This window comes from Hyaena hyaena, unplaced genomic scaffold (assembly GCF_003009895.1).
Source record: "Hyaena hyaena isolate Hyena2069 unplaced genomic scaffold, ASM300989v1 scaffold_206, whole genome shotgun sequence".
NCBI lineage: Eukaryota > Metazoa > Chordata > Mammalia > Carnivora > Hyaenidae > Hyaena > Hyaena hyaena.
In genome coordinates, this window is record NW_024080840.1 from 1608452 (window position 1) to 1636272 (window position 27821).

The 27821-nt window shown below is 40.1% G+C and overlaps 1 protein-coding gene across 1 annotated transcript in view; it reads right to left on the reverse strand.

Moving 5' to 3' along the window:
- Positions 1–27821, reverse strand: part of LOC120238451 (guanine nucleotide-binding protein G(q) subunit alpha) — a 319269-nt gene that overhangs the window by 68222 nt on the left and 223226 nt on the right. Inside the window, exons 4-5 of the mRNA XM_039242176.1 lie at positions 17119–17247; positions 14526–14655 (exon numbers count right to left, since the gene is read on the reverse strand). Coding sequence (XP_039098107.1) covers positions 14526–14655; positions 17119–17247 — 259 coding nt within the window. The remainder of the gene's footprint in view (positions 1–14525; positions 14656–17118; positions 17248–27821) is intronic.

The window sequence follows — 27821 nt, forward strand, 5'->3', positions numbered from 1 at the left end:
TGATGCGGGTGCCAAGAAAATTCAAGAAGAAAGGAAAATCTTTCAGTAAATGATGCTGGGGCAGCAGAACATCTACATGCAAGTAAATTAAAAAATGCAGAAATAAAGTTGGGCCTTTCTCTTATATCATGTACAGAACTACAGAACCCAACACAAAACAAATCGTAAACCAAAATGCAAAAGCTAAAACCACAAAACTCCTAGAAGAAAACAGAGGCGTAAATATCAGCCTCACATCAGGCACATTTCTCAGGCATGACACGTACAGTGTAAGCAGCCAAAAAAAAAGTAGATGGACTGGACGTCATCAAAATTAAAAACCTTTGTGTATCAAAGGATACGTTCAAGACAGTGAAAAGACAATCCACGGAACAGGCGAATATATTTATTAATCATATTTCCAAAGAGCCTAGTGTCGATTTTATATAAAGAATGTTCACCAGTATCAATAGAAAGAGAAATAGACCTATTAATATAACAAAAGATTTTAATAGACATTTCTCAAAAGAAGATATACAATGGCGAGAAGCAAATGCAAACATCGTTAGTCACTGGAGCAATCAAAACCACAAGGAGATACCATTTGACTACCAGTATGAAGTCGAGAACGAAAAAGGCAGACAATAACAAGTGTTTACATATGGAGAAAGTGGAACCCTAACATATTATTGGTAGGACTGCAAAATGGTGCAGCCATGTTGAAAATGGTTTTGCAGTTCCTCAAAGTGTACTCATCAGCTTACAAAATGACAGAGAAATTTTACTTTCAGGAATATCCAAGAGAAGGAAAATAGGTGTCCACAGAAAAAAAAAAAACCTGTCCATGAACGTTCACAGCAGCATTACTGGTAATGCAGCCAAAAAGTCTGATCAACCCAAGTGTCAATCAACTGATTAACGGATAAAGGAAATTCAGCACATCCATATAATGAAATATTATGTGACAATAAAAAGAGCCTAACCTCTGGATGGGATAACAAAGAAAAAAAGAGAAAACACCAATTACTGGTATCAGAAACAAAAGAAGAGGTCACTACAGAGCTCATGGACATTAGAAGGATAATAAAGGAATATGCTTAATAATTCTATGCCCACATATTTGATAACCTACATGAAATGGACCAATTCCTTGAAAGATACAATCTGTCCAAAGCTCATACAAGAAGAAATACAAAAACTGAATAGGCCTGTATCTAGTAAAGAAATGGAATCAATAATTAATGACCTCTCAAATCAGAAAGCAGACCTGGAAGGGTTCACTTGTGAACTGTACCAAACACTTCAGGAAGAAATGATACCACTTATCTACAGTCTCTTCCAGGAGACAGAGGCAGAGGGATTCATGCTAACTTACTCTATGAGACACCGTTTTCTAGTATCAAAAGCAGACAAGTACATTACCAGAAAATAAGACTACAGAATAAAAAGATAAGCTACAGACTAGGAAAAAGTATTTGCAAATGACATAACTGATAAAGGATTGTTATCCAAAATATACCAGAATTCTTAAATTCAATGATAAGAAAACCAAGAACTGGATTTAAAAATGGGCCAAATACTTGAACAGGCAACTCACCAAAGAAGATGTGCAAACAACAAACATATAAAAAAAAATGTTCTGCACCATATGACGTTAGAGACATGCAAATTAAAACCACAAAGAGAGAGCACTGCCCGCCCGGACAAAAGGCCCAAATCTGGAACACTGACAACATCAGATGTTGATGGGGATGTGGAGAATCGGGAGTTTTCATTTATTGCTGGTGGGAGTGCGCCAAGGCTGGGTGGCTTTGGAAGACAATTTAACAGTATCCTGCGAAACTTAACACCCTCTTCACTATCCAGCAATTGCGCTCCTTGGCATTTGCCCAGAGGAGATGAAAACTTACGTCCATGTAAAAAACTGCATATGGGTAATGACAGCAGCTTTATTCAAAGTCGTCTAAATCTGGAAGCAACCAAGATGTCCTTCAGTAGGTGAAAAGATTAACAAACTGTGGTCCATCCAGACAACGAGATATTATTTAGTACTAAAAAGAAACAAGCTCTCAAGCCATAAAAGGTACAGATAAATCTTAAATGTGTTATCAATAAGTGAAAGAAGCCACTGAAAAGGATTTCAGGGTAGCGAAGCCATGCTGTATGATACTATAATGTTGAATACATGTCATTATACACTTGTCAAAATCCATAGAATGTACAATGATCCACAGAAAGAATAAAGCCTGAAGTGAACTGTGGACTTTGAGTGATAATCACATGTCAATACAGGGTCATCGATTGTAACAAATGTACCAAACGTGACAAACAAATAGAATAAATCCCCTGGTAGGGGATGTTAATAATGGGGCAGGTACGCATGTGTGAGGGAAATCTGCCACTCGATTTTGGGGTGAGCCTAAAACTGCTCTAAAAAATAAAGTCTGTTTATACTTAAAAAAAAAAAAAAAACCCAACGGGATAGTGGTGATATTTGTACAATTCTATGAAAATACTAAAGTCCACTGAAGCACAAACTTTAAAAGGGTGAATGGATGGTACAGGAATTATATCTCAATAAACTGTTACTAAGGGTGACCCCCCCCCCCCCATTTAAGCTTTTCTACCTCCTGTGTGGCTAGACCTGTGCTACCGACAATGTTCCGGAAATACTCTTTCGTTCCCATGTTGGTGACAACCTGTTCAGCTCACTTCCTGCATATGCAGTCTGCCCAGTGCTGTCCCCGATCTGCTGCCACCGACTGCCTGCCTTCCTCCTGCTCCGTCCCCACCTCTTATGAAAACACAGCCTTTTCTGTGACTCACCAGACCGAAAGGCAGGACATTGGCACTTCCGGTTTGCTTCTTGCATAACTGCTTTATTTCAGCAAAAAGCACTTCTGACTTAAAAAAAAAAAAAACAACCAAACAACACCACAACCTTCTTGATGACAAAAAGAACAATTCGTCAGGAATATATCAAAATTGCAAACTTATAAAGGATGTAATACTGAAATCTTAAAACATAAAAAACAGAAATGTGGAAATAAGAAAACAGACAAGTTTACAACCGAAGTAGGAGGTTTAAAAATAACTGTCAGTGAGGGGGGAAAAACTCCATATGCTGCTTTTCAGATGGCTTTATTTTTTTCCCCAAAAAAGAGAGAGGACAGTTTTTTCCTTATTTTTTCTTTTTAGGGATTCATTTCTATATACTTTTATGAGCCAACCATGACATACAAACATTTTTATGACAAAAGATTGGCAGGGTAACTTAATACAGTATACAGTATCATTTTTATTTTACATATATTATAGACTTTTATTACACTAATCTAAAGGAAACATACACCTTAAAATAAAAGTTCAGCGTATTTCAGTTTTCTCCAATGTTCCCAAAGTACATAAATGGGTAATGCTACCCAAGTGATTTTACTATCAAGGAAAAATTACATGCTAGTGGTTATTTGTGCTTATAATGTTAAAATGCTGGTGTTAATATTAGTATTTTATTTCCAAATGTAATTAGAATGAACAAAAATGCTAAAATTATACAAGTAACATAATTCAAAACCAATAAATTTATAGCAAATCTTACACTAAAATATCCATTTTCAAAATATAAATGCTACGTACTACAACTGGGGCGAAGATTCTTTAAGAAGGACATATAAAGGTCAGAGTTTAAAAGACAACTTAAGGGGTGCCTGGGTGGCTCAGCTGGTTAAACGTCTGACTTCAGCTCAGATCATGACCTCACGGTTTGTAGGTTCGAGCCCCGTGTCGGGCTCTGTGCTGACAGCCAGCTCAGAGCCTGGAGCCTGTTTCAGATTCTGTGTCTCCCTCTCTTCTGACCCTCCCCTGCTCACGCTGTCTCTCTCTCTCGCTCTCAGAAATAAATAAAACATTTTAAAAAATCTTAAAAATAAAAGACAACTTAACTGGCCACATCAAAAGATGTCATTTAAGGTCGTAAAAAGCAAGTCATGGACTGGCACAAGTTTTTTTTGCAGGGTTTCTATCAAGAATATACAAAGACCGGGGCGCCTGGGTGGCTTAGTCGGTTAAGCGTCCGACTTTCGCTTAGGTCATGATCTCGCGGTTTGTGGGTTCAAGCCCCGCATCGGGCTCTGTGCTGACTGCCAGCTCAGAGCCTGGAGCCTGTTTCACAGTCTGTGTCTCCCTCTCTCTCTGACCCTCCCCTGTTCACGCTGTCTCTCTCTCGCTCCTAGAAATAAATAAAAATATTAAAAAAAAAAAAAAGAATATACAAAGACCTCTAAATTAATGATGTTTTTTAAAAGGCAGACCAACAGAAAACTGATAATGGAATTAAATAGGCACCCTAAGAAGAGGCTATCCAATGGTAAAGAAATATACAAAGTACTCAATCTTGGGGTGTCTGGGTGGCACAGTCAGTTAAGTGTCCGACTCTTGATCTTGGCCTAGGTCATGATCTCACAGTTCGTGAGTTTGAGCCCCATATTGGACTGTGCACTGATGGGGCGGAGCCTGCTTGAGATGCGGTCTCTCCTTCTCTCTGCTCCTCCCCTACTTGTGCTCCCGCAAGGACTCTCTCTCCCTCTCTCCCTCCCTCTCTCAAAATAAATAAACTACAAAAAAGCACTCAATCTCATTATAATCAGAGAACCGCAAACTCCCACCACAATGAGATGCTACGACACACCTAATATAATGGCTGAAACTTAAAAGCTGACCGTATCTATGTTGGTAAGAACATGGACCAAATAGAACACACATACACTGTTGTGGGAGGGAGAACTGTTTCCAGAGTTCATACTGGCAGTGTAGTGGGTTGAAGGGTGACCCCACAAAAGGTATGTCCATACACTATCCCCCAAAACCTGTGAATGAGACCTTCATTGCAAAAAACAAGTCCTCCAGATGTAATTAAGCCAAGGATCTTGAGATGAGATCCTTCTGGATTACCTGGGTTTACCCTAAATCCAACAAATGTCCTCATAAGAGACGGCAGACAAGAAGGCATGGGCAGAGAGGACTATGGGAAGACACAGGAAGAGACCTGGGCTGCCTAACTATTAAGGAATGCCAACAGAAGCAGGAATAGGAGGGAAAAGGGGAGATTCTCTTCAATAGCCTTCAGATGGAGGCCCTGCCGATACCTTGATTTCAGACTCTGAGCCTCCGGAGCTGTGAGATCAAATTTCGACTGTTGTAACCCACGAAGTCTAGGCTCTGTTACAAACAGTCCTAGGAAACAGACACGGGCAGTATCCACCACAGTCGAACGTATATGTTCACTGTGAATCAACTCTACTCGTACTCGACAGAAAACCAGGCACATTAAGCCAAAAAACATGAAAATAATATTCATAGCAGCATTATTCACAACAGTTGCAAAGAGAAAACCATTCAGATGTCCATCAAAAGTAGGATGGATAAATCCTTTAAAATATAGGATAGTCATTTAATTGAATGATATAAAGTAATAAAAATGAAAAACTACAGTGATACACAACATAAATTTAACTAATAAACACTACTTTGAACACAACAAGTTGACAGAACAGAATGCATTTAATTTCAATTTATATTAAGTCAACATAGGTAAAACAATGGTGTTAGAAGTCAAAGTAATAGTTGCCCTTGGGGTAAGGGGGTGAGGTTGTGAGCAGAAAGGAGCACAAGGGAGTTTCTGTGACACTAATAATATTTATCTCTTGTGGTGGATAGTGATCACACAATTGTGTTCACTTTGTGAGATTTCCTCAAACTGAACACTTATAATTTATATGTTGTTACGTATATGTATATGTCACCAAAATAATATTAAAAACAATTTAAAAAGTAACTCAGTGGGGAACCTGGGTGGCTCAGTCAGTTAAGCGTCTGACGTCGGCTCAGGTTATGATCTCATGGTTCGTGGGTTCAAGCCCTGCATTGGGCTCTGTGCTGACAACTCAGAGCCTAGAGCCTGCTTTGGTTTCTGGTCTTTCTCTCTCTCTCTTTCTGCCCCTCTCCTGCTTACACTCTTTCTCTCTGAAAACTAAATAAACATTTAAAAAATTAAAAAAAAAAAGTAACTCAGGAATTAATGAAACAGACAAGAAATAGTAAGGATTTAGAAGATCCGAATAACTCAATGAACACGTTTGTTCTAATAGGTATAACATAGAACCTTGCACCCAAAAATATGAAATCACAATTTCAAGCACATGTAGAACATTTTTAGAAACTGACCATATACAACGACATAAGCAGTGTTTTAAACGATAAATGATGAGCTATATAAACCACATCATGTTTATGGATGGTAACATTTAATACTGTAAAGTTGAAAGACTAACCTCAAATTTATCTATGTATTTATTAAAATTTCAATCAGTTTTGTTTTTTGGAATTTGATGACCTGAAGCTAAAATTTTCAAGGGAGAGTAAAGGATCAAGACAAGCCAAGGAAATTCTGAAGAACAACAGGGTAGGCAAATTTGATGCACTCGATATCAAGATTATGATAAAAGCAGTGACTTGTTGGGGCGCCTGGTGGCTCAGTCGGTTAAGCGTCCGTCTTTCGCTTAGGTCATGATCTCGCGGTTCGTGGGTTCGAGCCCCGCGTCGGGCTCTGTGCTGACTGCCAGCTCAGAGCCTGGAGCCTATTTCAGAGTCTGTGTCTCCCTCTCTCTCTGACCCTCCCCTGCTCACGCTGTCTCTCTCTCAATCTCTCTCTCTCTCTCCTAGAAAAAAAAAAAAAAAGCAGCAGTGACTTGTTAACTTTTATACTGGTATAGGAGCAGTAAACAGATCAACCAAGCAGAGAACCCAGAGAAAGACCCGCATATGTAGTAAAACTTGACATGCGTTCCAGGTATTATTAGTATCAATGGGAAGGAAGAAAACCGGAAGAGCTAACAAAGTAAGAAATATACCTCCTTACAGGCCTCAGATTGCTGAAAAGTAGGGAAGAATCCAAGGGCAAGATCTGGGGAAGGAGAGGTCTCGAGAAGTGAGCCTAGGATTTGGGGCCCCTTTCCCCAGGGGGAGTTGCTGATTCTGGAGGTGGTGGCTGAGAGCCTGAGGGAAACGGGGCTGAGGGAAACCACTTTGCCCCCGGAGTGAGGGTGTGCCCATGGAAACCTGTGCACGCAGGGACTACAGCCCAGCCCTTCGGCCACCAGAAGACCTAAAACAAAAAACACTGGCAAATAACAGAAGCTTCAGACACCGCTGACGGGAGTGTGAACTGGTACACTCACTTCGGAAAATACTTCTGCCGTATCTAACAAACGTTGAAGATACGTATTCCTTATGTGCCTGCAATTCTACTGCTAGGTATACAGCCAATAGAAACATGTGCCTATGTATACCCAGAGAAAAGTATCTGAATATTCACAGTAACATTATTTGTAATAACCCCATACTGGAAACACACAAAAAGTCTACACATGGTAGAAAGGAGAAACGAATGGTGGTATTTTCATGCAACAGAATCTATATGGCAATGAAGAGTTATAAATGAATAAATCATATAAAATATATACATACAACTTACAAGCATAATCTTGAGCAAGAGAAGCTGGGCATAAAAGTTTATATAAAAGTTCAAAAACACACCATTTGACTCCCTTTGTGTAAAAGCTAAACACGAGGAAAAACTAAACTACAGGATTCAGGGATACATGGTGAAGTATTAAAACTAAAGAGAACAGTCAGGAAGGGGGTCTTTAAGGGGGTCTTCCCTTAAAGACCAACAGTCACCTGCTCGGGGAGGGGGCGCCACCAGAGCTTCCGGAGTCCTGGCCACATTCTGTTTCTTGACAAGGGTGCTGGACACACAGATACTTTGTGGTAACTCTGTGCTGTGCATTTTGAGTTTGTGGACTCTTCTTTATATGTATAAATCCCACAGTTAAAAAGAAAAAGGTAGGGGCGCCTGGGTGGCGCAGTTGGTTAAGCATCCGACTTTGGCTCAGGTCATGATCTCATGGCTGTGCTGACAGCTCAGAGCCTGGAGCCTGTTTCGGATTCTGTGTCTCCCTCTTCCTCTGCCCCTCTCCTGCTCACGCTGTCTCTCTTTCTCTTTCAAAAATAAATAAACATTAAAAAAATAAAAAGGTAAGATGGATGATGGGTTTACTATTCAATAAATGGTATTGGATCAACTGAACAGATATACAGCAAGAAAATATGAAATCCTTATTTCCTCTCAGTTCTAGGTATATAGAAAACCTATGAAAAAGCAAAACCTTGTTAACTCTTAATAGGTAATAAGGAGTAAGTCCTCATAGTCTCAGGGAAGACAAAGATTTCCTGAAGAAAATACAGTAATACAACCAATAAACAAACAAACAAAGGACAACTCTACAGGGGTTGGAATGATGGAGAGAAGAGATAAGGGTGGGAAAAGGTAACCCCTACTGAAAAACGCCTGCTGGCTGAGAAGTGTGTGACACACAGTAGGGCCATATGCACACAATGGAACAAGATGGTGGTCTAAATAAGTTAATTAAAGCCATATGTGGCAACATAAAAAAAATAAATAAATCTCAAGAACAATGCGGATGGAAGGAATAAATGTAGTCATCTAAGTAAAATTAATCATGAATATTAAGCATCCAATATCACGTATTGCTTACTGACATATATATATCTAGTAAGAAAATGAAAAAAATATGCACAGAAATGACATATGCCAACTTGAGGCCAGTAACTTCTGGGGAGGGAGAAAAATGGATCCGAGAAGGTGATGCAAAGTCTTTAAATGTGTCTGTATCATTTTATTTCTGTGAAGATAAAGATTTAAAGCAAATAAGTTCTCTAGAATTTTATGCTCTCCTGGATCACTGAAATCATTTCTAAAAACAAACAAAATCCACTTCCTTAGCTCTTCTCACTTTTATTCTTACATCGAGCTGTGAGTTTAGACCACACAGTACTGGCCCAGACAAACTTTGATGTTATGTCACCACTTTACATGGACAGAAGCTCAAGGGACCGCCCTATGAATGCTAACATTTGCCTTCCTGAAGGGATGTTATTGTGGATATAACTTACTCCCTCCCACCAGCATCTCTTGGTGAAGGTATACGAATAGTACTGGGAGCAATGAACTCGTTTTTAAAGATAAATGAATCTTCTAACAGGTCACAATTACCTCCTTTTCTTGGTTGCTAAGAGATGCTTAACTACCTTTGTGAACTGCTGCTAACAGAGGTACCTGATTCCATGATTAGTATTTCAACTCTTAACCTCACCCTCCAATCCTTACTGTCCTTTCTTCCAGACTTCTCAGGTGACTTACCTTATCCCGTTGTGTGTGCATATTTATGTGTGCATGCTAATTGACACCCATAAGGGGAAACTGTCATAAATTTTATTGTATTAGAATTTACGTCTTCATCAAAAGACACAATCAAGAGAACAGATGGCCAGCTGCAAGGCAGATGTTTGCAGTACGTACGATAAAAGGCTCACATCCACAGAATGTAAGGAACTCCTTAAAAAGCAGTAGGAAAAGAACAGATGATCCAAAATGAAAAATGGACAGAGATGTTCTAAATGGCAGAGCTAAAATTCCAGTCTGATCTTCTTAATTTTAAAACAATTACTGCTTCGGTTATTATCTGTAACACTCTCCTGAGCAACAATGTCAATCACTGTTTACACCATGGTCGTGGGAGAAAACCTTCCACATTCTTTTCTTTTTTGAGGGAAGGGGTTAATAACCTTCCCTATAAGAATTATATGTACATCATTCTAGAAATCAGATGATACTAAATATACTCTTCAGCAATCTGCCTTTTTCATACAATTCATCTTACAAAGAAAACTGCATGGATTATACCAGTATGGGTTCAATGCACTATTTAAAAGATTTTCCATATATAGACACATGAATAGGGTCCACATGTGCCTGGTTCTCCACACGCTTACCAGCATGAAGTATGGGTCTCTAGTTCAAACTCATAAACGATGATCAGAAAACCTTCTACCCGCTTCCTTCAAGTCATACGAGCAAAGAAATTGACGAGAATAATAATAAGGAAACAGAAAGCCTGAAGGATGAAAGGGGTGACGGAAGGGGTTTAGGAAAGGGAGATGTAGCTAAAAATGAACAAAGGATTTGGAAAAAGGAAGAAGAGTTAAGTATAAAAAAAAAAATAGGACGTCTTTCAGGAAGAGCCTTGTTAATCAGGCCATGAATCTGAGCCGAGTATACCAAACGCTGAGGAGAAAGATCAAGTTTCTGATTTCATAATTTAAGATCAATACAGAATGTGAGAGCCAATCCAACTGAGAGTGGCTATCATAACTCAGCCCTAACTTTTAACTACTTCTAAGTTTCCTATAGGTCTTCCCTGTGAGTTGCAATTTCTTTTCTCCTCAAGTTTTAGTCATTTTCTCTACCAATGCTGAATTTTCTATGAAGAAAATTCCCAAAAGTCACCTGGAATTTGTGCAACAGAACAGAGCCCAGGTTTCACACCGTTAAAGGAAATGTTTGGAGTGTGGGCTGTAGCTGAATGACTTCAAAGGGGTTTCATTTTAAAGCCTGGTAGAGGAGAACTGTTTCCGGTTTCAAGAATAAATGTTTATGGAAAGCAATGTTGGGGAATCTACCTTGGTTCAAAGGAGCGCTTGGGGTGTGGAATCTACCTCGATACTAAATCAAAACTAAAACTTGATGGGATGTGACCATTTTAAAAGGATTGATTTAAATTAGAATGGCACATTCAAAAGGAAAGTGGAAGAGAAAAAAGTTGGAGAGTCTGAACAGCATGGTCTATAAGAAAGCCCCTGAATCAAAGTCCAAGAAATTATCGTTGTATTTGTGCTCAGATCTTCACGTAACAGAAAACCAGAAAAATAGAGACTAAAAGAGAGAGCGTGGATACTTGTGGATAAGCTCAAGTGTGTTATGGGGATGCTTCCTGTGGGCTGCGGGCTCTCACGGGTGCTTAAATAATGCAGACATGGAAGGATGAGAGTAGAGCGACTGGCTCGTGCTGATGTGTTATCACAGGGACACGGGGACAGCAAAGAGAGCATGCACATCTACTGCTCTCCAACCCTGCTCAATCTCACTCACTACTGGATGATGTGTGTCCCTCTCTGGAGGGGGAAAAAAATAATTAATTCCCCAAGTTCTAGGAAGGCTGAGAATCTAGAAAGACGAAAGCACATCTACATACAAACTTCAAGATTAAAACCAAAAGTCTTAGAAATATGAAAAGCAGCAGCAATAATCCAAAGTACTGTCAGCTGGTTTTGCCTGTGGCCTACAATGTCTTTCCCAGAGTTCTCTAGGACCGGACGGGAGGATGTCAGTGCTCCTTTCCAGGTGTTTCTCACACATGTATACCAAGGGAGGGACCAGAAGGTCTGCTTTGGATTAAAGTAATGACACCAGATTTCAAAACCAAGAACCAAATGTTTCAGGAGTTCATTTTGGTTTTGTCTCGCCAAAACCAGAAAGTTTGGGGAAAGGAGAATGCTATTGCTCTGAGTTTCCTTAATGATTTAAGGAAGTGAGGAGGCAAAGGCACTTTCCTATATTAGTCCAAGTGGGAAGAAAACAAAGATTGTGACTACATCCCGACATTAAAAATACTTTTGACAGTGTTCCCTAATTACCAACAGTGAAGGCTGTGGCTAACATGAAGTAATTAGTAAGCAGCTCTTATTATGCTTAAAATCATCTGCAGTATTACCAACAGACTTAAGGTCGGAGAAAAGAGCACCATAAAATGACTTTTTATCTTAGAGAATTACAGGGTAGGCTTTAAAAATATTCACAAGGGGGGTGCCTGGGTGGCTCGGTGGTTTAAACTTCTGATTTTGGCTCAGGTCATGATCTCACGGTTTGTGAGTTCAAGCCCTGCATCCGGCACTGTGCTGACAGCTCAGAGCCTAGAGCCTGTTTTGGATTCCATGCCTCCGTCTCTCTCTGCCCCTCTCTCTGTCCCTCCTCTGTTCATGCTCTCTCTCTCTCTCCCTCTCAAAAATAAACAAACATTTAAACATTTAAAAAAAAATATTCACAAGTGATCAGGGAGTCCCAATGAAAAAAAAATAATGGATTTATTTTCTTACTTTGTAGCATAATGCATCACCAAGGAATAAATGAAACCGGTGAAATATTTTTAGATGCATGTAATGCCTACACATTGAATGGCAAGTTACCGTGGAGACTTCAGTTATGCTATCTGATCATCAAAACAATGTCATCTTATTCTAATTAAGAAAAATATATTTTTACACAAAAACTAGATATCCATGAGCAATGTCGGGTAAAAACTAGGCTAAATAATCTGTAATGTCCAGATAATTGAAGAAGTGGATTTATGTGGTAGAATGAGGTAGTGACCAAGGAATGGACTTTCTTTTCTATTCTGTAAATTTTAAAGTGGTAAACGGATGGTAAATTTTGAAGTCGTAAATTACAATATGTATGTCTTTACAGGTACAATGTACTTGTCTTGTATAAAATGTGTATTGATAAAAAAAAAATGTGTACTGATAGACATTTCCATTTCTCTAGCTAAAATGTAAACAGTGACGTAAGAAATAAAACTATGTGTGCTTCTTACATCTTCTGTGTAGCTGATAAATGTCTTAAATGTTATTTTACTGGACGGCAAACTAGAGAGATCACGTCCTATAGAACTAAGGGCTTTCTCTCCTCCTACTCTCTACCCTCTTTTATGAGGGCCTTCTGGGGAAAGTTAATTTTATTTTTCATTTTTGTATCTCTTTAGATGCCTGGTACCTAGCACATAGCAGACAAGCCCTTGGAACATTTTCTATCTGGATTCAACATTCAAAGAAATTGGAAATGTTGTCTAATTCTGTTCCCAACTATGACATGCACTACATTCAAAATGCTACATCTAAAGATTAAGGAACAAAAATTGAACACAGATATAATGACAGAAATGCATATAGAGAGATTATAGCTAAAATTCAGATGGCAAATGCTTGCCTTAAATTTTGGAAACTGTCATGTATTTTAGCTTGCTTTTCAGGCACTTTCATGACAGCTACAGAGGGCAAATGGCTGGTAAAACATTCTGAAAAAGTTATTTGATTCAAAAGCCCATGTATTCGTAACCCTGAAAAGATTCTGAAGTGCGTGAATAGGAGAATAGGTAACTCAGCTCTATATGGAATATCAGTTCCTGGACTTTTTTTTTTTTTGGAGAGAGAGAGAGAGGGAGAGAGGGAGGGAGGAAGGAAGAGAGAGAGAAAGAGAGAAAGAAGAGAGCATGTACAAGTTGGGGAGAGGGACGGGGAGGGAGAGGAAGAGAGAGAGAGAGAAAGAGGGAGAGGGAGAGGGAGGGAGGGAGAAAGAAGCTTAAGCAGACTCCACATGCAGCGTGGAGCCTGATACAGGGCTGGATCCCACAACCTGAGAGGAAATCAAGGGTCAGACACTCAACGACTAAGCCACCCAGGCGCCCCTCCTGAGCTCTTTATCAATCCTACATACAAAAGAAATGCTATAAAGGACTGGATATGTATTTTGATAGAGATACTATTCCTTGTAGAAAAATAAATTATTTAATAGGACCAGAAGCTAAAATTCTTCTATACCCAAAAATGTATAGTATGAAAAGTATATTTTAATATGTCAGATTGTGTTTTAATCAGCTAGTGGAGGTATCTCACTTCCTTCTCTTTGTTTCCTGTCCTATCAGAAGGGTACTTAATATTTACCATTGGCAGGTCAGTCTGCAACGTCTGCCTCTAACAGGATGTCAGGGATCTTTTCCATTCCCCCAACACACACACGCTGAACTCCAGCTCAAAGTGAGTTTTCTATGCCCCTGTATTATCCTCCATAGCCAACTCTGACTCATCAAGACTTTATCATCCTCAAAATCCATATTTATACCTGTTACGAGTTCATGTGCAATGGGGAAAAGATTATAAATACTGAATCAGTTCTCCAGACAAGCATATCAAGGGTATTTTTCCAATCATTCACTGCTTAGCAGAGACAAAATTATGCCACAGCCTATAGAGTTCTGTAAGAGCTGAAGGGACACGTCACTGAGGCACTTCTTGGCTCCACGATGAACTCATCCAGAGCCCAGCTGCAAAGTCACTCACATTTGCCAAGAGAGGTTTTGACTTTCTTTGGGACCCACCCAACACACAAACAATGATTTAAACACAATGAAAACAAAACAAAACAGGCTGACTGACTCCAACACTCCCAGCTCAGTCCTGTAGGAAAAAGGCTAGAATCTGATGTGAGGGGTACAGCCCAGGGATTCCCATGATCTTTTCATTTTCAGAGTGTCTGCACAGTGTTAAAAGTATAAAATAGGGTCAAATTAGACCTGAACACAGAAGCCTGCTCATATGTCTTGGACAACAGAGTTTACTGTTCTGATTATACCACGTGCTACCATAGGGTTATGTGCATTATTAATAAAAATCCCCAACTCAGTAATCAAAGTGCAGTGAAATGAGTTTACCCCATGCTCCACACCCTACATCCTCTTATTTGTTTGTATCCGATATTAAAATGATAATCCACTGCCTGTCCAAAGAGTACTCACCTCATTGTCCGACTCCACGAGAACTTGATCATATTCACTAAGTGCTACTAGAAACATGATAGAGGTGACATTTTCAAAGCAGTGTATCCATTTTCTTCTCTCCGACCTCTGGCCCCCTACATCGACCATTCTGTAAGGTTAACAATATTCATATTAATAGCATATAAAGAAAAAGTTCAACATAAATATGGCTTTACTTACACTCTTAGGAAAAACACTCTCTAAAGAGAATGGTCATCCAAGTCGATTCAGTGACTGCTTATTAAACATCTACTAATTTTCTGCAACCTAACAAAATCAAGACATTCTGGGTAATAACCCGCTGTGGCTAGAAGAAAGTTATCTGATGTGTATGAAAATGATAACTTTGTAAAAAATGGGGTACCCAAGCCCAGCAAAATGGTGTTTTACATAATCATGCACAGAAAAGTCAGAAACAAAATAGGATCTGTGGTAAGCTCTAATGGCAAGTACTGACTTCGGTTTCTTTTCCTATAAAACGAGAATGAAGATACTTGTGTATTTCTCAAGGACACCAGAAAGGAGTGTAAGTATCTTTAAAAGATACAAGATGCTATGTATTTCAACACGGGTGTGTGTGATGCTTCAACTAAATGCGAACAGGATTCCACTGATACTTTATCCAAAGGGTATTTAGACTTGCTTTCTCCTTCCAGTATTGGCAATAATTTGGGACAGGTCCAGTCATATTGGGTAACATGATTCAACTGGCCTTATGCACAAAACAATTTGTTAACCTGCTACAAATCAGCTGTATAAATCAAGATGCCGTAAGAGGCAATCATTCGAGCTCTTTCAAGGATTTGTTTTTAACATATCAACTGTGTGCTGAGTTACTGGTTAGGAACCCCCAATGACATCAATTAATTTGAGTTTTAATGTTCCTATGAAAATATCAAGCAATACTTGGTAATGAATCCAAGTTGCCTCAACATTTGCAGAAAACTGCAGTAATCCCTGGTGTCTCTCTGCCTCCAAGCGTTAAACATAAATTAAGAAATCGAGAATCGTCTAGTGACTGCTCCTTAAAAGCTCTCTAAGGCATGGGAGAGATATTTCAGGGGCAAAGCAATTGATTCAGGGAGACCTATAAACTATGGACATTAAAACTAGAATTCTCAAGTCTTTAGAAATATTACATTCTAGCTCTTCCCCCATGCCAAATGAACAATTTGCTACTCATTTACATGAAATCCTCATTCTATAAAACCCTGTCACACTGAGCCCAATAAGATGCTTTGGATGGTGGCAGGAAATTACTCTTCTCAGTCATTACTTTTACTGTGGTGGCAAAACATGTCCTTTATAGCTAGTGAACACCATGTAATAAAAATGAGATGCTTCAAAATTCACTAATAATTATAAAACAATGAGGAGATGAAAATCTCTATGAAATGTTCTACATTTTCTGAAAATATTCTGTAGTACAGTTATAAGAGGAAAGAGATATGGGTGGTCCAAATGGAAGATCTTATTCTTTCATGAACTCAAAGCTTAAGTGATCCAGAATGCCAGAGCTCTAAGGAACCCTGGTGATCATCTAATTCAACCATTTTAGAGATGAAAAAGAAGAGGTTCAGAAATATTTCCAAAACATCACCCCCTTTATGGATATGTCTATGAGAGTGGCATTTGGTGGCCAAGCATGACTGCGGGGCAGAGACTGATTAGAACAAAATCCACGGTGCTCTGTCAGGGAATGATGGAGAGTCTGCTCATCTGAACCCCGGTGGAGTCACTCAGTAAGAGTCATGTTAACTCCTATGTCACACCCCTGGGATGTAAGTAGTTGTCTTCAATGGGATGGGCTTCCCCAAGGAACTCAACTCTCTGTGCTCAACGACATACTCACATGGCTTCATTTCTCAAAGCATAATGTGGTTTGTATTCTAACTAAAAGTACAACTGAGTGATTAAATGAAAGCATATTAGTATTTTTCTCTTCCTTAAAAAAAAAAAAATTAGAACACTTCTGCTAAAGTATTACCCAACAGAACAGTAACAGAATTTTTCATTCTTTTCTCCTACATCCATTTAGACTGGGCTAACCAATCCATTTTCAAAATGACATATTTTGAAAAATTTCAAGCAAGTTATTTTAGGAATACGAAACACCCCGTATCATTATTGGAACTGAAGAATTTTGCATTGGTACCAGCACGCTTGGGAAACAGCACGAAAACTTCTGACAGCAGATAGTTTCTATTTTTAGTGGGGTCATAAGATCATTCAATCATATCTTAAAAAAATCTAGAAATCTCTCCTCACAGTTAAAATGATTCTCAAAGGGTAATAGGACCAGCATTTAAGTGACTGATTTTGTTCAACCACCAGCAAACTAAGATTTCACTGGTTTCTTGGTGATTCAGTTTGAAATGAGAAACCTGCCCGTATACCTTTCCCCTACTTCCTCTTTCTGGAACACATTTCATTTGGGTGTCTAATGATAATAGTTGGTATCAAGGTGATATTTTTTTTCAAAGTCTACAGTGGATTTTAGTATTTGCAGAGTTCCCCAAATGTACTCAAGGCATAGGAACTGGGAGGTGGGTTTTATGGACACAGTTCCTACCTGAAAATGACACTTTGTAAGTCAAAGGGGTATTCGATGATCCCTGTGGTGGGGACTCGAACTCTAAGCACATCTTGTTGTGTAGGCAGGTAGGCGGGGTCGGCAACGCGGTCCAAGTCATTGAGATAGCTGGAGGAGGAAGGCACAATGAGAAGGTTAGGATGCCATCAGGCCAAATCTGCCTATGGAAATGGAAGGGCAAAAATAAATCGTAACACACAGGTAGAGAAGAGAAAGAAAAATTTTGGCAAGTGACAGAGAAATCTGGAAAGCTGGATGGTAAAGTCAACCTTCCATTAGTCATAACAATGTTACCCATGTATGGATTACCTGGTCCATAGGCTTTCTGACGCCTTCTCTTACTATCAGAACCCATACAAAAAGGAGAGGCGGAAAATAAAAGAAATTCAGTGAGTCTTCTACCTTCTACTTGTTTGGCAAGGTCTGGTGGGTAAAGCAGGAGGTTAAAGCAAACAGTTTTGAATTACTTATATAAATTTTATTTGTGTATTTGTATAAACAAACAGGTAATAGTTACACATGAGGTCAGGGTATATTTATATATAAGACCTGCTACACCCTTTGGCCTTGAGAGGATAGGCACAGATATGGTTTCAAGTGTGTGTGTGTGTGTCTGTGTCTGTGCATTTTTTTGCCTTTTTGCCTAACATCAGAGCCTTTTCCTGGAATATATTTTTCTCATTCCCCTAAGAGAGGACAGCAGCATATCATGTCCTAAATTCTGTCCAAAGCTGAAGTCATTTGTAATTAATGTGAAGCCACAAGATTTGAGATTTCTGGTTACTGAGGTAACAATGTCTAAGGTCAGATATTCCCAGTGTTTAGAGTCACCACACCTAAGCTTTAAATTTATCCGCTTACTTTTCTGTTCCTTAAAAAAAAAAAAGCTTTTCATTTTGAAATAACTTTAGACTTACAAAAAGTCACCAAAAAAAATCACAGAAAATTCCCCTGTAACCTTCACCCAGCCTTCCCCGATAATATTTTACATAACAACAATATATTATGAAAACCAGAAAAAGGACATTAATCCAATACTATTAACTACAGACCTTATTTAGATTTCACCAATTCTTTTTCTTTCATTTTTAATTTAAAAAAAAATTTTTTTAATGCTTTATTTATTTCTGAGAGAGAGAGAGAGAAAGACAGAGACAGAGACCAGCGTGAGCAGGGGAGGGTCAGAGAGAGAGGGAGACACAGAATCTGAAACAGGCTCCTGGCTCTGAGCTGGCAGTCAGCACAGAGCCCAACATGGGGCTCGAACCCACAAACCGTGAGATCATGACCTGAGCCGAAGTTGGATGCTTAAGACTGAGCACCCCAGGCGCCCCTCTTTATTTTTTTTTTTTAAGGAGGCTCCACACCCAGCATAGAGCCCAACACAGGACTTGAATTTATGACCTTGAGATCAAGACATGAGCTGAGATCAAGAGTTAGACATTTAACTGAATGAGCCACCCAGGTGCCCCTAGATTTCACCAATTCTTAAACACACACATGCATGCACACACACAGTTTGGGGGGGGGGTATAGTTCTATGACATTTTATCACATGTAGAGATTTGTACAATCCCTGTCACAATCAGGATACAGAACTGTTCTGCCCACCACAAGGAAAGGGTGCTGTGTACTACCTCTCCCAAGCGTGGCAGCCACACATATGTTCTCCATCAGAATAATCTTGTCACTTGAAAAATGTTATATTCCATTTACCTTTCGTTCTCTCAAGTTGCAAAAAAAAAAAAATACTTTGCAACTTTTGAGAATGACACAGTTTGATACAATTAACAGCGAACAGGTGAAAAGGACTGGTCTGCACAGAGCCCTAATGATTTCAAAGACTTGCTATGCCCCTTGGCCCTGGAGAGGATGGGCACAGATACGGTTTCAAACATGTAACTACCAAAGCACAGACACACCATAATTCACACGTAAGTAAGACTTAAAAAGCATGTGGCCCTATTAACAGAATGAGAAGGGATTACAATCCTAACACCTTTATGCCCACAAACAAGACAGTAAGTTGTGATACACACAAGAGGAGATGTCTGGTGCAGAGAGTGTTATAAATCAGCAAGTGCACATTCGGTGACATGTCCTATAGAGTGGAAGGATTTGGTCTCACACATTGCTATTCCTGTCTTAGTACCTAGAAGAGTGCCTGGCAGAGAGTATTTCATGAATATTTGTGGGATGGATAGATGGCTTTCCTCTGCTGGTATTCAGTTTTACCATTATTTAAACACTACTCTTACCAGTTCTGTTTCCATATTAATTATATTACTGAATTTGAAACTGCTTGTTGACAAGAACTATTGCATTAACTCTCCAAGGCCCATGCATCATTAAAAATAGTAGAGCTAAGTGACTTTAACAAGGAAATAAAATAACTGCTTTTTTGGACGTATATCAATTCTTTGAGACAAAGGAGGATCATCTTGGAAATTCCTGATGCAAAGCAATGAAGTAATTAGTATTCTAGTGGCCTTACCCTAAACACATCAGTGATTCTCTAGCCAGCAATTAGCTCTCTAGTAACTGATAGGAACCAGCCTGCTATCTTTAATTATTATAAAAATGGCCGGAGGATAAAGATGGGAAGGCTGAGAGATACTGGTGTGGGAAGAAAAATGGACTGGATCCAGAATTTTAGTCAGTATCTTGGCACGGCCTTGGAGGTATCGATGGGGTTAACAAGCCCGTGTTCTGGGAGGCGGTTTGTATCTCGCTCTACAGATAAACCAGCTCATCACACTATAAAATGCAAAATCAACTGGCGAGTCTGTAGCGATGGGGTTTTCTGATTTACCAACCCCGTGATTTGGAAAACTTGAATGTACATCCTGAAGCCCCCAAGGCCACCATTTATTGAACTACGGTCTATAAAAGTCAATTCAGAGGAATCGGAGAACTTCTCATTTACATTGGCAAGCTGACTCAGAAATATGCTACCCAATAAACTATTTCTACTCACTTAATACAATTCAGAGGTCAATGGAGGGTGGCTGATTCTTGTACACACGGTGCTGTCACGTCCCTGCAGTGAAGAGAAATCATGGCTTTCTGCTTCTCAAAGAACTAAAACTCCACTTTTAAACACCAATGTGTATTTGCACAGGATAATTTAAAGTATCATTGCACAAAATGGGAAATTATCTATCACACTACACATGAAGGGGCAATGACAGATACAGGGTACTGATTCTCCAAACAAAACGGCACGTAAAATGACTTACTGACTGCCCTAAAAATATTGCCCACAGTATCCCTCTGTGAACCAAGGGCCCTACTGAAATACTAGCTGAGTATACTATAGCGTTCATACTTGCAAGAGTATTTTTCCTGCGGTTTATTTATTTTCAAGAGAGAAAGCGCTAGCTGGGGAGAGGTGTAGAGAGAGAGGATCTGAAGTGGGCTCTGTGTTGACGGCAGTGAGAGCCCAACGTGGGGCTTGAACTCATGAACCCCAAGATTATGATTGGAGCTAAAGGCAGAGGCTCAACTGACTGAGCCACCCCGGAGCCCCTCTTTTGCTCCTTTTCAATATCAGTATCATTCACAGAGGGTAACAACAACCTCATAACAAACTTATGCCAAGTATTTACTTGCTGCTTCCCACACTGGGTTCTATCTGTTCATTGCCCAGGTGACAACATGGCCCATTTGGGAAGCAAGCAAAATGTGTATGAAACTGAGACCTGCGGTTTTCAGGGCGCCGAGGTGGCTCAGTCGGTTAAGCCTCTGAGTGTTGATTTCAGCTCATGATCTCACGGTTCATGGGATTGAACCCTGCATTGGGGGCTCTGCATATACAGCGTGGAGCCTGCTTGGGATTCTCGGTCTCCCTCTCTCTGCACCTCCCTTGCTCTTTTTCTCTCCCAAAATAAATAAATAAACATGGAAAAAAAAGAAAATACCTGCAGAGGCCAGTGGGGAGAGCTTGCTCCTGTGTAAGCCCCACCCACGTGCCCCCTTCACTCTGGGCTCACAACACTTTCAGCATTTCACATTCACTTAGGGGCAAAAGCCACTCTGTTCCTTATGAAAATGGGGTTACAGAGTAAGAGGGACCAGCACATCCTCATGTGTTGATTCTTGACACATTGTGAGAAAAGGTAATAGAAGAGTCTCTGAACTGAACTGTGCTTTCCACGGAAGCATCTCATATTCTGAAGAAAAACTTGGGTGGAATATGCTGGGGGGAGGGGGCGGGGGAGGAGGTTTATGGTGGATTATTCCATTCATTTAACCTTTTACAAAGAAACACCGAGGTCTGAACAAATTTATACTGCAGAGTAAATTCAGAAAGTTAATTATAGCTATAATTTGTTTTGTAGGAATGATTCTGAGTGGCTGCTGAGGTCATTCTCAGGGTGTTGCTATGGTGACAGGCACAAGGTACATTTCCAAGGCAATGTATGTGTAACAAATGGCTGGCAGGGGCTTTCTCCTGATGTCAGGGAGAGAGCTCTCCCATGGTATACAAGGGACTTATTTAACTGTCTAGGAGACAAGATGTGGGCAAGAGTGTGATAGAAAATGGGAGGTTTAGGGGCACCTGGGTGGCTCAGTCAGTTAAGCATCCGACTTTGGCTCAGGTCATGATCTCACGGTCCGTGGATTCAAGCCCGGCATCAAGCTCTGTGTTGACAGCTCAGAGCCTGGACCTACTTCAGATTCTGTGTCTCCCTCTTTCTGCCCTTTCCCCGCTCGCTCTTTGTCTTGGTTTCTCAAAATAAAATAAAGACATAAAAAATTTAAAAAAAGAAAAGAAAATGGGAGGTTTAGTCGATGAAACTCCCCTTACTCCAATCCATCCATGGGGACTGAATAACTTGCCATCGCTTTGAGACATTTCATAATTGATAACTTGGTAAGTGATTTAAAAAAAAAGGGGCGCCTGGGTGGCTTAGTCGGTTAAGCGTTCGACTTTCGCTTGGGTCATGATCTCGCAGTTCGTGGGTTCACGCCCCGAGTCAGGCTCTGTGCTGACTGCCAGCTCAGAGCCTGGAGCCTGTTTCAGAGTCTGTGATTCCCTCTCTCTCTGACCCTCCCCTGCTCACGCTGTCTCTCTCTCTCTCTCTCTCTCCTAGAAATAAATAAAAACATTAAAAAAAAAAAAAAAAGTCCTATTTTGCCACATGTGTTTGCCCAGTCAGGGCTCTCGCACTCTCACACCAGGACTACTTTCGTTTGTGTCTGGTCACCAACACTTATTCAAAGTCCTAGAACACAGCAGCAGATGCTCAACATGTGACAAACTGAAATAATTTGGTGGAAAATGCTGTAGTGTTGCCTGGGTGGCTTAGTCGGTTAAGCGTCCGACTTTCGCTTAGGTCATGATCTCGCGGTTCGTGGGTTCGAGCCCCGCGTCGGGCTCTGTGCTGACTGCCAGCTCAGAGCCTGGAGCCTATTTCAGAGTCTGTGTCTCCCTCTCTCTGACCCTCCCCTGCTCACGCTATCTGTCTCTCTCTCCTAGAGATAAATAAAAATATTAAAAAAAAAAAAAAAAGAACAGCAAGTTATACCTTTTAGGAGAAAACACAGGAGTAGGGGGGTTGTTAGCTACCTGACTTCATGTAATTACCTTGCTGGGGTATTACTCACCTGCATTAGATAAGAACTAAATTCTGAATTTAAATGCCTCTGATGAATGTAGAGACAAGACAGAAAGGCATCATCTGTTTAATTTCATTTAGCAGATGTACTTCCTGCTCCGCTCTAGGTCCTGGCCACAGAATGATATCATTTGTGTATCTGTTTTATGCTTGTCAATATCAAGGTTTCAGGCCTTGGAATTCCCTCCAACCCTGGGCAAATGGAGGGAGTGGTACTTTACTGACAAGACAATTCTGACACTCTCCTCAATGGAAGAAATAGGTCTCTGATGGTTTTCAGTGAGAAACAAGGCAATAAGAAAACTCAGGTGGTAAGATTTCAATAGTTTCTTTCCTACCATGAGAAAAATGCAGGCCCATCTAGAAATCACGGATACATTTTGACCATGACATTCTCACAGGTGCTAAGGCCACTCCTGGACATTCCCAGGACACAATCCCTGCCTGCAAGAAGTTCACCAACTTGTGGCAGGAAAAGGTTATACGAAGAGGCAAAATGGCCAATTTATTAGGGATAGAATGAACATTCACATATTTTGGACAGAGTCATTTTCTGGGACTTGTTTTCTTTGGACTTATTTGAACTGTCTCTAATCCTTGGTGATTATCCACAAAACACCCTTCTGTAATATGAGTGATTTGATTAAGGAAATCATGCCCATTAGTTTAAAACCGAACCTTGTAACTGCTAAATTCTTTATATATTTAACTTCAGGGTCACCTCTGGCTATAAAAAAAATGAAAAATTCAGAAATAAGATGTAATTACTTTAAATTAATTTTGAAATGATTAAAAATATAGGAGAAAAGCTTAACTGTCCCTAAAATAAAAGCTCCAATCAAATTAATTATGGCATTTTCTCTCTTGAGTGTTTTATTTTTAAAAATTCCAATTATTCCTCTCTTTTGACAATAGGTTGTCAATAACAGTTTTGAGTTCACCTTCCCATTTATGCTCCATCCGACATGTAATGACAACTTGCTTTTGATAGACACATTTTTTTAAAATTAAAAAGAAAATACTCTTCCTATGACTTGAAGAGTAACTGAAAAGAAATTGGAAATTAAGTGGCTTTTTTTTAAATGAAAGAAACATGAATAAAATCCAGAGATGACTCAGCAGGTAAACTATATCACATTACAGCTGTGGTTTAAAAAAAAAAAAAAAAAGGTAGTAAGTTACAGGCATACAACGCTCAGCAATTATACCAAAAGGGGGAAATACCCGTGGGTGGTAAGTGAAAAAAGAAATCTCTGACATTTGGTATAAATCCAACCAAACATAGTAAGATAAATGAACAGCTGCTTGCAGTAGTTCACGTAGCCTGCGACAGGCTGGGGTGGTGCGTATATGCCCGCGTCCTTCTACATTCGTGGAAGGACCTGCTATCGACAGGCTGCACGTATGACAGATGTGCAGCTCAAGTCTAGACATTAAAATGAAGTTCCGGCACAGAAAATGACCCTGGGTAGAATTTCGCATTTTTAATTATTGAAAAGAAGGTTAGAAAAACTAGGTCGACTTCATTAAAAAAAAAAAAAAAAAAAAAAAAAAAAAACTCTAAGAAGACCTCATTGCAAGAGGAACAGTCTGGGGGGAGTTCAAAGCTAGAGCACGCCAGGAGATCTTCTTTGACACTGTCGAAAGCAACGGAAGCTAAGGAGAAAACCAGAAACATGAGGTTCCCGTATGGGTGTCACGTGACCAGGAGGGTTCGAAGGCAAAAGTTAAAAGAGATCGTCAAAGCCAACACTCAAAGCAAAACATGGAGGGAAGTAAAAGTTCTGCAAAACTGCAGGTCTCTGGGGACAGTCAAGTACAGGGTTTGGTGGCAGACCTCCTGCATGTGGCAGATCCTGTTGCTGAAAGGAACCTGTTTGGTAATCTGGTTAGGCTGGTTAGCTGCCCAGGATTACTCATTGCACAAACACTTCCGTCCTGTGAAGAGCTCATTTTGTGGGGGGCACACTAACTTCCCTCCTTCGTTTATTAACACCCAGCTCACCATGAGCTGAGTTCAAGGAAGGGCAGCGTCTTCCCCAGTGGGGATCTGGGACTTAAGAAGTTATTTGTATTCAGTACAAAATTACAGACTTAAAACAAAGATCGTCCAGTGGTAGTAAGTAGGTGATACCCTTATGGTTTATGAAAACAACTCAGGGGAGAATATTTTGGGGGCTAAAAGTCTAAGAAATCATGCATTTCAATTATCCTTTGCCAAAGAACTAAAACAACCCAGGAAAGCAGATTTGTAGAAGTAAATGACGTGTCTCATAAAAAGACCCTATTGCTGCATTTGTGAAATGGTTTCAGGCTCTTAGGAATCTTATACATGGATACTTGATAAGAATGCTACACACAAAGAAACTGTCAATGTCAAATGGGAAATGGGCCAGGCACCTCGTGCGTCTGCTTGGGTCATGGAGATAGATTTTCCAGTCTGCTGCTCAAACAAATACATTGATCTGATAATTAAAAACAAAAGCAAAATGAGAAAAGAGACAGAAGAAGAGAGAGAGAAAAGGGAAGGAAGAGGCCTTTTTCAATTTGCTGGTCTGGCTTTCTGCTTTGTTAATTTATTTGCCTTTTATATGATCACTTTCAAAACTGCTGACTAACTGTGATAAAACTTTTGGACTTCTAAAACATATGGAGAGGGGAGCCTAGGAGGCTCACGTAAGCTTTGAACTCCTGCTTTTGGCTCAGGTCATGAAGTCACCATTCGTGGGATCAAGCCCCACATCAGGCTCTGTGCTGACAGTGTAAAGCCTGCTTGGGATTCCCTTCTTCTCCCTGTCTCTCTCAAGATAAATGAATAAACACTTTAAAAAAATAAAATAAAACAAAGCAATTCAAGAAACATCAGAAAACTGCTTTTTATCCTTGCCTGCTTGTCCTGAAATGTAATGACAGTGCTTAATTCAGTTAATTTACACAAATTTATTGACAATTTCTTATATGTTAAAGCTAATGCACTGTGTGTGTCAGAGGGAGGGGGCTGCCACAGGGAGCCAGTACAAAATACTTAAAATATATATATTCTTTGCCTTGAGGGACAGGAGGCTACCTGGGAAACAAAGATAGCACAGATGAATCAATTAAGAAATAATTAAGTGCCAAATTGTGAGCTGCTAACTATGAAGGCAATAAGGAAAGAGAGATGATTATGAACCGCAATCACTAGAGAATTGTGCGGAGCAGAAGTGGGGGCTGAGTTACACTGAGCAGACAGGATGAGATTTGAAGAGGCAGAAAGGAAGAGAAAAGAAAAGATGGGAAGAAATTAGGGAAACACAGAAGTTACTTACTTTCTTACTATGCTCTCATTCATCCAATTACTTTCTCTGAAAGTCTACAATGAAGGCTAGGCACTGTGCAAACATTGAGTGCCAACCGTAAAATAAGAAAGAAAGAAAAAGAAAAGACGACGATGTGAGTCCTGTTCTCAAGGAGCCTGTACTCTGGCAATGGAGATGAAGGTGCTTCAAGTAACTATACCACAATGCAGATACGACACAGCTTATCAGAGGGGCTCCAGTGACTATAGGCAAGAATCAGCCATGAGAAAAAAGGCTGCTGATTAAAGCAAGTGTCTCAATGTCATGTCCCCTTAACTTGGTTGGTTGGTGGTTCTGTGAGATCAGAACTTTCATTCTGATGAGGATGATCAGGTCTAAGGAGCTGGTCCTAGTAAATGAAGGGTGCTAGTTATAGATCAAAATTCAGTTCATTACTTTAAATCAAGGTGCTATAGTAGTAACGAAGCATCAGGGTCAGCCCGTCAAAGTCAAAAGACTGCTTGGCAGGCAGGGCGTCCAAATGAAGGAACCCAGTGACCTGAAGGGTTATGCGGAGAGAGCAAGGTTCCAGGGCTCACTTGCGACTGGGGGTAGAGTTGTCTTCTGGTCAAGTCCATGTTCTATGAGGCCCCTTACAAATGCTTGTCAATTCTACCCTTGGTTCCATTGATGGTTAAACCGATCACAGTCTCCCTGACCAGCTGCTCCAGGTCCAACGGTGGGCAGAAGGCAAGACATGAAAGACACAATCCTTGCTCTCAGGGTGAACTCAACCCAATGAACATTTCTGGCCGTTCATACCACCTTTAGTACTAGACACTGTTTACGTGGCATTTTCCAGGTACTGCCGAGGAATATGACACAGAGGCCTCTGATACTCACTTCCTATCAAGTTTTGTTGTGTGATGCATTACTTACGCAGTACTGCTGAAGGAATCCACACCATCCATTCCCTCAGTATTCTAAAATCTAACTTTGGGTTCATTCAGAATACTGGGGTCCTAAGGTAAGTTCTATCTAAATGGAAGTGGGTACAGAATACCAGTTGCCTTTAAACATTCAGTCCTCTCTAGGAGATATCTACCTGCCTTTTGAGTTGGGGGGTGGGGGATAGTAAAAATCAGAAAGTAAATATTCTAGGCTCTGTGGGCCATACAGTGTCTGTTGCAACTATTTAACTCTGCCATTGGGCGCAAAACAGGTTAATACATAAGCAAATGAGCGTGGTTGTGTTCCGATAAAACTTTATTTATAAAAACAGGTAGCGGGCTGCATTTGGCCTGTGGGTTTGCCAATCCCTGTTTTCTAGTAACAATGCTCCTGGTCTCATCTGGGGGCAATGCGATCCTGGGGAGACTGTGGAGAAGAGGCCAAACTAGAGAAGCTGAAGATGTGCCAAAATGTGAGCAGGCAGCAAACTGACAATAGGAAGCATGTCAGTCACATCCGCTATGCCCCTCAGGTAAAGTGAATGAATGGCAGACAGGTGCCCTTTCCCTACTGGATCGCGGTAATGAAGGTGAGAGTGTAAAGCGTGTCTAAGTCTTACCTTAGCATCTCTGAAGTGCCAAGGGTTCTAAAAAAGGAATAATAAAGACCTGCATCTTAGAATCATCAGAGTTCACTGTGGAAGATAAATATGGGGTTTTTGTTTGTTTTATTCTTGCAAAAGGTTATTAGGAGATACGGCTCATTAGACAACAAAACAGAACAAAAATAGAAGTAGATATGTCACTCAAGTGAAAAAAAATGACACACTATT